This window comes from Bidens hawaiensis, unplaced genomic scaffold (assembly GCF_021521415.1).
Source record: "Bidens hawaiensis isolate Kalapana, Puna unplaced genomic scaffold, B.hawaiensis_p1.1 tig00026267_1, whole genome shotgun sequence".
NCBI classification, from domain to species: Eukaryota; Viridiplantae; Streptophyta; class Magnoliopsida; order Asterales; family Asteraceae; genus Bidens; species Bidens hawaiensis.
The window spans coordinates 81,706-93,217 of NW_027494234.1; the positions used below are offsets into that span (position 1 = coordinate 81,706).

Below are 11,512 nucleotides of genomic sequence, written 5' to 3' on the forward strand. Positions count from 1 at the left end.
CTCAGAGTCAGGGTCAGTATTCTCATGTTTCACCACAACCTGCATCAGTGTTCTTCATTGAATCTGGCCAAGCCACTGCCGTTAATGCTTAGCCCCAATCGTCGGGTGTCTCTCCCAGCCAAAATCCTAGTCAGACTCCTGTTATCTCAAAAGAAACTCAGGAGAACATCGCGTTGATGGCAGGATTCATGAACTGTTACAATGCCTTTCTTGCTGGAGATCTAGTTCAACCCGTTGTGACTGCCGAACTAGATCAAATTCATCCTGATAATATAGAAGAGATGGATATTTCCTAGCAAATCGCCATGGCAGTGTTTCGGGCCAAGAAATTTACTAAGAGAACTGGAAGAAACAATTGGAACATGCCAAACAATCAGAAGGTGGGTTTTAACAAAAAAAAAATATATAAAAATCAAGGTGGACAAGTGGGGCAGTGTTAGTCGGCAAAACTTGAAAGTTGGAAAAATCCAACAGTTATCGACCCTTTGCGTTGAGCTGGTCGGTCTACGAAATTCGGTTGGTTGTCATGTTATTGGAACTAAAACAAAACATGGTAAGTCTATGTGAATTTTGTTGGTTTTTATCACGTTCATTACGAGAACATAACCAAAATAATTTCCTTCTCAAAATTGATAACCATAAAATATTAAAATGTGTTCTTCCATAACCATTTTAACCAACCATTATCAAATATTGAAACTTGAAAGACAAAAATAACAACACATACTAAAAAATTTAAAACAAAAATCCTAAACAAGGAGTGACCCTCGAACTTAGGATACAACAAATCCACCAACAACTTCCAAGGTTTACACAACAACAGCCAAATGCATCATTATTGTTTTTGAAACTATTAGTAAATATATTAAAACATAGGGCTTTTTTAGATACACCATGTGGTGTTTCCAAAACACCCACCCAATAAGCCGCGGATCGGCCGATCCGTCGCATATTGGTTGGGTGTTTTGGAAACTTGTGTTTTTTTGTCATTTTGCTGTTTTTTTTGTTTTATTATGTTTTTGTCTTTTTGTTGTCTTTTATATTCTTTTGTTTGTTTTGTATTTTTTTGGGCCGGGTGACCTTTTTTGATCGGTTTTGGAAGGTCACAACGAAACAACAATTTTAAATTAAAAACGAACAAAATAAAACGAACGAATTTTGTATAATAATAATTAGTACATAACGACTGATGTTTGTTTTCTTTTTTTGTATGTCGGGTGTAACAGATTTTTTGTCTGTTTTAATCTAATAACGAAACAACAATTTTAAAATTGAAAATGAACAAAATAAGCATAACGCATAACCAGATTTATAAAATAATAATAGTTAATACATTACGAGTTCGAAAAAAAAACCAAACGAGTTCGGGGAAAAAGTAGCAGCATACAAAAAAGAAATCTAAAATGCGGCACCACCCGCGTCGTCATCGCTCCCCTCCTCGTCGAAACGTGGCGCTGGTAATGTGTACTGGGCTCCATGTTGCTGGGCAGACATATACCCAACCATCCAGGTCATCTGATCGCGTATCCGTGACACGTCACGCTCTAGACTCCGTAGCCGGGAGTCAGCGGCCGGATCCAAACGCACGGCGCGATATGTACGCGGAACGTGCTGCGGGTGCTGATGCGGTGGCTGTTATGAACACGATAAATTAATGTTAATAAGACGAAGATACAAAAAAAATTAAACAATTAAATATAACGTACCTGATCACCGTCCTCCTCGCCCTCATCACCGTCAACCTCGGCGCCCTGAATATCCACCTCCGGCTCCTCGATTAGCGGAGGCTCAACAAGTGGGACCTCTACGTATGGGCCAGAATCGAAATTAGTGACCAGGTGATACCGGCGGTTAATCTTCTTGACGATTTGCATGCCCTGTGCCTGTCCACGGTCCAGCTCTCGTGGCGGAAGCGGCGGCTGAATGGGTAGGTCTTGCAGTCAGCCCCCGTAGCCCAAACAAATCGCAATCCGCGTAACGAACGTGCCACCGACCAATTTCCCGCGGCCCTGCCTGTGTCAGTAAATGGCGAAGTAGTCGCCGAAACCGCGAGCTAGGTTGCAGTGTCTCCCCGTAAGCAGGCATTGCAAAAAAAAAAAAACAGGTCACGGAGGTTGCAGTGATCCCCCCCCCCCCCCCCGTGACGACCCTGTACGGTATGAGCGATAAGACTGTGTAGGTACCTGTAAAAAAACAATAAAATATTATTATATTATAATATAATATAATATAATATACAAACCTGTGCAACGGGTCCATGATGGCTGAGGTTTTGCAGTCTGCCGCGTATTCTCCGCGGATTCTAGGCCAAGGTATATCGCTAATCGCCGTCTAAAAACGTCTCAACACGTCATCTGGTGTTTCGTGTATGCTCTCCGTGTAAACAGGGTCAGTTAAATCCTGAAGTGTGTACAAGCCCAGCGCCCTGGCAAACTCCTCCATCGACAGATAATGCCAATTCCCGAAGATATGGAACCGAACCTCCGCCCGACTTGTATCTGCACCCTCAACCAACATGTCGACCTGCGGATCTCCCTCCGGGCATGGCCTAAAACAATATTTACATGTTGGTTAAATCTAATTTATTTATAAGTTAATTGAAAAGGAAAAAAAATACCTACAAAAGAACGTAGAGTAAAACTCTAGCGTGAGAGCCCGGTACGTTGGTTGCTGGGCGGTAAACAATCTCTTCCACTGTGTATCCTTCCCTACAATTCTTTCTATCATGTCTTCCGCCCGAACCATTTGTTTAATCTCCTCAGATAAGGTCGTGGCTCCATTTTCCGAAGCTGCGTAAATCTTATATGATAATCGGACTGGGGTCAAACCTCAAATTCTCGTAATCATCAAGTAGGTGATCCCCTTCAATGTATCTATCTACCATCTATGTTTAACATATAAATATAACCCGTTATTGTCAAACCCGTAACCCAAACCCGTTTCCGGGTCAAACCCGTAACCCAAACCCGCGACGGATCTGATCTACTTTGAAGATATTCATGATTATTTTAATATTATTGGTACTATTTTATATTATTTATAAATTATATATTTTATCATGATAATTTTAATTTTTTCAAAAAATTATATTATCAAAAGTATTACTTTAAATATCATGTTTTATATTTTTAAATAATTTATTATAATGTTTTATATTTTTAAAAAATATATTATTTTTAATTTATAAATTTTGTCATGTTTTATTTTTTTAAACAAATATATTATCAAATATATTTGTTTAAAAAATATATTATTTTTAAATTATACATTTATCAAGTTATTTTTATTTAAAAATTGTTGATAACACAAACATTTTATTCCTAATTATTCATAATAATACAAAACATTTTATTAATAGTATCTCAAACATTTTACAAATCATCCTAAATAAACTGGCTCTTCAGTTTGCACTCGCCAAGTTTCCCTTATTCGCATATACTCTTTTATACGATCTTCGTACAAAGACCTCCATTCGTGCGCCGTTGCATTGGCGTATCCTTCCCATTGACGTGATGGTATCGGCACGGGGAAATTCCCTTCTAATTGTATGTTGAGCCAATGATTATCCTTATGTAACATACTACTTTCGGTTATATTAATAAAATAAAGTTCGTTTATTTTATAGCGGGTCGTTATCGGTTTAGTTGAATAGAATACGAGATGGACTTGTGTTAGGTAAATGGATATGGGTTATGGACTTGGGTTATGGAGGAATGAAGGAAAGACCATGGGCTTAAGCCCATGATCAAAAATATATATACCCTTAATCCTCCATTTAATTCATTTACACATATCTCTTACACCATCCAAAACACACACTTAAGATTCTCTCTCTAGTTCTCTCTCTCTAAACCGATATCAAGAAGGAAACCGAGAACCGACCCGAGGTAATGATAGTATTTTATTGTTTGAGCTTAAATCCGTTAGATATAATCATGAAACGACGAGCCGACACCGTTAAACCATTTAAGTCACAAGATCCGGGTGGATTCGGGTATAAACCGAACCTATGATGAGCTTAGGAGTCACCCTAGCTCAGATCTGGATTGAACGGGACGAAAAACGGTGAAAAACGAGCTAAAACCCGTTTTTCCCGGCGAAATCGCGTTTTTCCGGCGGCTTTCCGGCAATGACGGCGCCGGAAAGTGGTACGAGGTTAGGGGGGAATGTCAGGGAATGTTCTGACATTCCTGACCTAACCCTAGTTCGCTACAGGAATATAGCAAATTAAAGGTGATTCGCTAGCTAGTTCATCCATGGGAACATAGCGAACTGATTACAGTTCATGTTCAATTCGTTAAGGGAAAGGGGTGACGAATCACCATTGATTCGTTATGACCAGTTCGTTAAAGTAGATAACGAATTAGAAGGTCCAATTCGCTACTTGGACTGGTTCGCTACATGGACTGATTCGTTAAGAGTCCAGTTCGTTAAAGGTTCCAATTCGTTACAAGAACCAGTTCGTCATGGTAAGTCAGTTCGTTAAGGATAAGTAACGAATTAGAAGTTTAACAGAATGACAGAATGGTCCCTGGACTTAGAAAAGAATGATTTAATTACAAATAAACCCTTGAACTTTTAAGTAGCATATTATTCAACGATTCAAAATGCTAATGGAAAATGTGATAAGACAGTTAATGAAAATAACCCCAGCCAGGGGCTCTGCCCCTTGGACCCCGCTAGGGGCTGCCGCCCCTAGAACCCCGCTGCCAGGGGCGCTGCCCCCGGACCCCCGTTCGTTGAGGGTAATAATTAAACTAGAAAGACGATATGTGTAGTGATAGTTATTGATACGTATAATTATTATACAGTTAGTCGCGCACAGCTAAAGAAGGGGATAACCGTAAACGGTGAACGCAACCGCCTTGAGGTGAGTTTCTAGCCCCACTTCCTTGTTATGTTTTCGAGGCTGTGTTCATACTCGAGGTGATAGTTAATACACTTATCTTAAGTGGTAAGTGTATGCCTTGTATGATTTATGTATGATGATTGTTTGACGGTGCGTGAACGATCTTCGGATATTACATGTACCGTCAGGTGGTAGTTAAGATATGATTGATAAGTATGATGAAAGATAGGATGTATGTATGAATATATGATGTATGCATAATGTATGTATGTTATGATGATGGTACGTGAACACTCTTCGGAGATTGCACGTATTGTCAAGGAAAGTATGTATGAACAGGTACGGTACAGTTACACGAAACAAAGGGACTAGACCCTAATAATATCTGTGATGTTAGGGACCAGACCCTAATAATATCTGTGATGTTAGGGACCAGACCCTAATAATATCTGTGATGTTAGGGACCAGACCCTTATAATATCTGTGATGTTAGGGACCAGACCCTTATAATATCTGTGAGGTTATAGGGCGAAAGGCTCTTTAAAACGTATGATTATGTATGTAAAGGAAGTATGAAGGTAAGAATGAAAGTATATGCACTTACGTGTGTATGTAAGAAAGTTAAGAGGTTAAGTATGAAATGTAAGAAGGTATTGTATGATTATGTGATTAACTAGAACTCACTCAGCGTAGCTGACTTTTAGTATGCACGCAGGTGAGTAGGATGAGGCAGCTCGCGTGAGGAGACACGTGGCACTGAATAAGGGGCTGGCATCGGAAGACGCAAGACGTTTAAGTTTAATGTTTTGTTTATTTTGAAAGACAATATGTTGTTTTAAGACAAGAGGTGTTTTGTTATGAAATGTTTTATGAAAGCTTTTATATTCCGCGAATGTTTTAATTAACTCTGATATTTAGAACTGTGTTTATGAGTAAATCCAACACGAAAGTAGGGCTACCGGTAACGGGGCCTTACACCTTAACATTTAAGACTACTATTAATGGAATCTGAGATAATGGTGCCGGACTCATTCTCATTGGGAAGTAACTCTCACTGGAAGTCATATGGAGATTGATTAAAACACAGTCATACGTCTGAGCCACTACGTGTCCGTGCCCAGGTAACGTAAACCACCTACTCTTTTGCTGGAATAAAGCAGACGTTGAGTAGTCCAGCGAATCACGAACCGTGTCATAATTACCGGTTATATCGTAGTTCAACCTGTGCCTCCACCATGTTTTGTTAGTGTCCATCTCATTCCTCATGCTTGCTCTGACCTCCTTCCAGTTCATTTGACGCATGCCTAAGCCGACAACGATTGCTCTGAAACCGCTATTACCATCTGGCTTTACATCTGTTATTCCTGAAATGAGCGGGTATGCCCAGGTGGAAATGATGTGCCTATAACTTTCTATGATTGGGACGCCCTTTGGGTCACGCAGTAATGGAAAACCAAGGTCGGTTGGAGTCTCTTGCTTTTTAGATGAGTGTTTCGGTGATTTAGGTATCTTAAACTGGGCCTGAGACTGAGACTGGGAATGCAACAATGAATGGGTGGGGGTTTCGGGTGTTGGTTCCTCTGACAGAGAGGGGGCGTAGGAGCTGTGTCTGTGGGGATCAAATGACGGGGAGGGGGTGTAGGAGCTGTGTTTGTGGGGATTAAATGACGGGGAAGGGGGCGTAGGAGCTGTGTCTGTGGGGATCAAATGACGGGGAGGGGGCGTAGAAGCGGGATCAGTTGACGGGGACGGGGAGTACGACCTGTGTCTGTGGGTATCAGTTGACGGGGATGGGGAGTACGAGCTCTGTCTAGGGGTTTCTCTTTTCTTGGATTGTTGGTTTAGATTTGGACGCCCCATAGGGTCCTCTCATTTCTCAGGCTCCTCCTTGTTTGATTTCCCAGGAAGAACAGACATTATCTTTGAGAATAGACTTTTTTTGCATTCGGTTGTTTAGTCCTAGAACTTGTTTTTTCACATCTTCCAGTTACGCTTCATAGTCTGGTTTTTCGTGTCGAACAAACACCGGACTGAAATCGAGCTTCCTCCAAAAGGGGTCTATGTCTTTTAATGGAATACGTATATTGTGAATAGTGTACCAGTTAAGCTTACAAGCACACGGCAAGCCCCATGATGTTTGTAACCAGTGGTCGCACTCCGCCCCCGTATCTTGCAATGTGTCAAGCAAGGTCAGCTCTTTATCAAGTTTAGCGATAAAAAAAAGTGACACCCTATTATGTAGCTTTTCAAACAAAGTCAACTTATGGTACTTCTTGATCCTAACACAGGAGTCTTCAAGGGTCGCACTGATTTCTTCCATTTGGGAATTCACGACTTCAAGGGCAAACGCCGCAATAGAGTCTAGCGAATTGTTCGACCCCGGAAGGTATCTCTTCAAGTTTGCGTGCTGGCCCTCTAATCTGTTTGTTGTATGCTCGCCGAAGTTTAGTCGGTCGTTAATCCAGTAGGACACGAACTTCTCTTTGTAGGGTACCAACCAGTTTTCGCGAATATAATACCAAGCCTCTACAAACAAATAATAAAAAAAAACAATTTAGGCAATGTACAACTAGAATCTAAAATCATGGGTACATACAGGACAAAGACTTAGCACGTCTACCGTGTCCGGCTAACGTTGCTTCCATTTGACCGCAGTTGTAGTCGTACATAGATTTTGTTGGCGACTCATACGGTATTTTCCACCAGTAAGAGAATGATTCAAAGATATCTGTTTGAAAAAGACTCTTATGTTTTTTCTGTATGTTCTGCATGATGTGCCACCTACAAAGGTTTTTGGTAGCATTGGGAAAGACTGTTTCACAGGAATTCATCAAGGCTTGGTCCTTGTCAGTCAGGATGACACACGGCTCCCTACAATCGACGAGCATGTCTTTAAGTCGTTTCAGGGCCTATGTGAAGTGTTGGTGCATGTTTTGTAACAGATGATCTTTCGTGTTTGTTAGAATGAGAGCAACGGTCAAAGGGGAGTCCTTTGGTGCATTTTGTGACCGTCGCTATGCAATTCTGTTAAGCGAAAACGAAGTGCGAAGTTAGGACAACTTCGCCTGTAACAACTTCTGCCATAGGCGAAGTTAGAATAACTTCGCCATAGGCGAAGTTATAACAACTTCGCCTACAGGCCCAAGCCCGCGAAGTTTATATATATATGTGTGTGTCTTGTTTAGGTTTAGAGATCCAGAAATTAAGAGTGTTTTTGTGTTCAGTTCAAGTAGCTAGAGAGAAACCTACCAAGAGAGTCGTGTGGGACGACCCGAGGTAGAGCTCACCTCGGGTCGGCCGTGTCATTTGTTTTCATGTTTGGTATGTAAGTGTTTCGGTTATTATATAAAAGATCTGCAGATGTGTTTATCCATTCGTGTGTTTGTTCGTGTATGTGTTTGTGTGTAATCGTGTTCTTCGTCTTCTACACCATAAACGAGTCTAGGAGGATTCCGCACTCCTAGACATCGTGCGGATCTCGTATCGATCGGCGACGCCCCGGGGCGGGGGACTTACAAGTGGTATCAGAGCCTTAGGCTCTTATGCTATGGTTCGAGATCTGCGTTTTGGTGTTTCTGGCACGTTTCTGATGCGTTTCTGGCCGATCAGCGCCGCAGGCGAAGTTATTGGGTTCAGGCGAAGTTGTCGCTTAAATTTTAGGGTTTAGGCGAAGATATAAGGTTAAGCGAAGTTATTCACAACTTCGCCTACCTCACAAGTTCGCTTATCTCAGGCGAAGTTATCTTTCAGGCGAAGTTTTGGTCAGGCGAAGTTGACTTTAGGCGAAGTTAAGGAGGAGCGAAGTTGACTTTAGGCGAAGTTAAAAAAAAAAAAAAAGTGTTTGGAGTTTTCGTCTGTATGGCCAGGTGTACACGATTATTGTGAGACCGAAGACGTTGTTCCGTCAACGAGTGAAACTTGTTATCTCTTGGTCTTACGTGTGAACAAATACGTGTCAACTCTGGATATGGAGTTGAGGTTGTGAATGGGATATTGATTGAAACTGGATATTGACACATATTTGGGTGTTTGTGGGGAATGAAATTGTTGTTGTTCGAGGTTGACCAACTGAAGAAAGTCAAATTGAACTGAAGGTTTTCGTCATTACTGGATTGCGGTCAGAGCATATTATTTATGTTATTTTCAAGGCGTTCGAGAATTGGATCCTGAAACGTGATGTTTATTTATTAGAGTGAAAATTCTGGAACAAGTTGGATTTAATCGGGAATTAAAGTGTTTATGTTCTTGATCGTTATCCCTGGTGATTGAAGATGCTTCGGATTAATTAATGGTCATGTGTGTTAGATTCTGTCAAGGTGGTTTTGTGATGAAATTGATCACTTGATGTTGAGTAGTTGAAGATTAAACCTTATCGTATGCCGACGTGTTGGTGAAGTTGTGGAGGGAGCCCAACTTCACGTGTTGGTGAAGTTAGAAGAACTTCACGTGTTGTGAAGTCAGAAGGACTCACGTGATTGGTTGAGATGATTAATTAGGCACGGGGATGCATGCATTTCAAAGACCTCAATCTATATAGTCGGAGAAGCTTACACTGAAGGGGAGATCTGATATGGAAGACGCTGGGTGATTGGTAGATTTGTGAAGCTACACGACAGTTTCAGACACGGCTGGTTGAAGAGCAAACAGAAGATCATCAGTTAAGAGGGAGTCTGTTGGTGCATGTTTTGTAACAGATGATCTTTCGTGTTTGTTAGAATTGAGAGCAACGGTCAAAGGGGAGTCTGTTGGTGCATTTTGTGACCGTCGCAATGCAATTCTGTTAAGCGAAAACGAAGTGCGAAGTTAGGACAATTTCGCCATAGGCGAAGTTGTAACAACTTCTGCCATAGGCGAAGTTAGAATAACTTCGCCATAGGCGAAGTTATAACAACTTCGCCTACAGGCCCAAGCCCGCGAAGTTTATATATATATGTGTGTGTCTTGTTTAGGTTTAGAGATCCAGAAATTAAGAGTGTTTTTGTGTTCAGTTCAAGTAGCTAGAGAGAAACCTACCAAGAGAGTCGTGTGGGACGACATAGGCGAAGTTATAACAACTTCGCCTACAGGCCCAAGCCCGCGAAGTTTATATATATATGTGTGTGTCTTGTTTAGGTTTAGAGATCCAGAAATTAAGAGTGTTTTTGTGTTCAGTTCAAGTAGCTAGAGAGAAACCTACCAAGAGAGTCGTGTGGGACGACCCGAGGTAGAGCTCACCTCGGGTCGGCCGTGTCATTTGTTTTCATGTTTGGTATGTAAGTGTTTCGGTTATTATATAAAAGATCTGCAGATGTGTTTATCCATTCGTGTGTTTGTTCGTGTATGTGTTTGTGTGTAATCGTGTTCTTCGTCTTCTACACCATAAACGAGTCTAGGAGGATTCCGCACTCCTAGACATCGTGCGGATCTCGTATCGATCGGCGACGCCCCGGGGCGGGGGACTTACATGAAGTTACACTCTTGCTCCCTAAAGATAACTGCGTGCGCAATATAGAAAGACTTTGATGTCGATGTCACACCAACAAACTGAACAAACGGCCACTTGTACATGTTGGTGTTGTACGTCGTGTCAATCAACAACAAATCTGGGAACGCACGCCACATGGTATGCGACTTCTCGTGACAAAAGAAAACATTCTCCGTCCTATTGGTGGAAGGATTCTCCCATGTGTAAAAGGTAAACACATGGGTTTAAAGAAAGTTTTCAAGTACCTACGTTGAGTTTAACAAAAAATTAACAAATATTATAAATATTCTTGTTAAACATCAGAATTATAATAAAATTATTATAATAAAATGATATTATAAATAATATTCTTATTAAATCTTACAGAATATATATATTTTATATATGATAAAACAAAACAATTATTCAAAATAATATATATTAAAAAGACACTTACAAAATAATAATATTCTAACAACAAGTACCTGCATGGGGTGTCACCAATTTTATCTTAGTCATCAACAAGCTTCACGACGTTGTATATATCCCTAGTAATACATTTGTTACCGGGAAAGCTTTTTTTTATGGCTGACTTAATTTTAGTAGGCCTCAGACCCTGCCTATGCAACGTCGCAACCATATCAATTTCCTCGTCGGTTAGTTTCCTTAGTGCCGGGTGCCCCTCCTCAAACAAAACTGGATCGTGGTTGTGCGTCTCGTTGACAACCTCTAGCTTCCAACAACCACCTGGCGCGTTATACCTCCCAACAAGTTTAAATGGACAACCCCTTTTAATACTCCCGGTATGCCTCACCGTTGCCTTGAGTTTTGGTTCCCCACCTCGATTGCATACAAGTTCAACACTTTTGTCCCTTGAACGTTGGACTGAAATAACACAACCATGCTCACGTCCTGTCTTCTTAACCCAATCCACCAACTCAGCAACAGAATCAAAATACCGATATCAAGCAATGTAAATAAAGTAATATTTAGTAACGTGTTGAAAAAGAATAATAATAATTTTTTTTTAAAAAAAAATAGGTCATACATTATTAGTTACATAAGAAAATGTCGTCTCCCGTATGTAACGATCACCATCATTATCATCATCATCATCATTATCATCATCATCATCATCATCAACATCGTCATCGCCTCCTTCGCCGTGAGCCTCTTGAATGTCATCAACGACGTTGCTCGTGACTGGTCTTGACATGTAT

At 40.8% G+C, this 11,512-nt stretch overlaps 1 protein-coding gene across 1 annotated transcript; it reads right to left on the reverse strand.

Moving 5' to 3' along the window:
* Positions 1-6,836: 6,836 nt before the first annotated feature.
* Positions 6,837-10,450, reverse strand: LOC143573274 (uncharacterized). The gene is made up of 3 exons (XM_077058199.1): positions 10,293-10,450; positions 7,470-7,630; positions 6,837-7,375 (listed from the first exon to the last, which is right to left on the reverse strand). The coding sequence occupies exons 1-3, from the start codon at positions 10,448-10,450 to the stop codon at positions 6,837-6,839; spliced, it is 858 nt and encodes a 285-aa protein (XP_076914314.1).
* Positions 10,451-11,512: the final 1,062 nt, after the last annotated feature.

Bases quoted from the DNA above. Each gene is read 5' to 3' on its own strand.
- LOC143573274 (XM_077058199.1), bottom strand. From the start codon at position 10,450: ATGTGGCGTGCGTTCCCAGATTTGTTGTTGATTGACACGACGTACAAC. The intron at 7,631-10,292 runs GTAAGTCCCCCG...AAACCTTTGTAG, and splicing joins GAGCAAGAGTGTAACTTCAT to GTGGCACATCATGCAGAACA. The intron at 7,376-7,469 runs GTAGACGTGCTA...ATTTGTTTGTAG, and splicing joins AGCAACGTTAGCCGGACACG to AGGCTTGGTATTATATTCGC.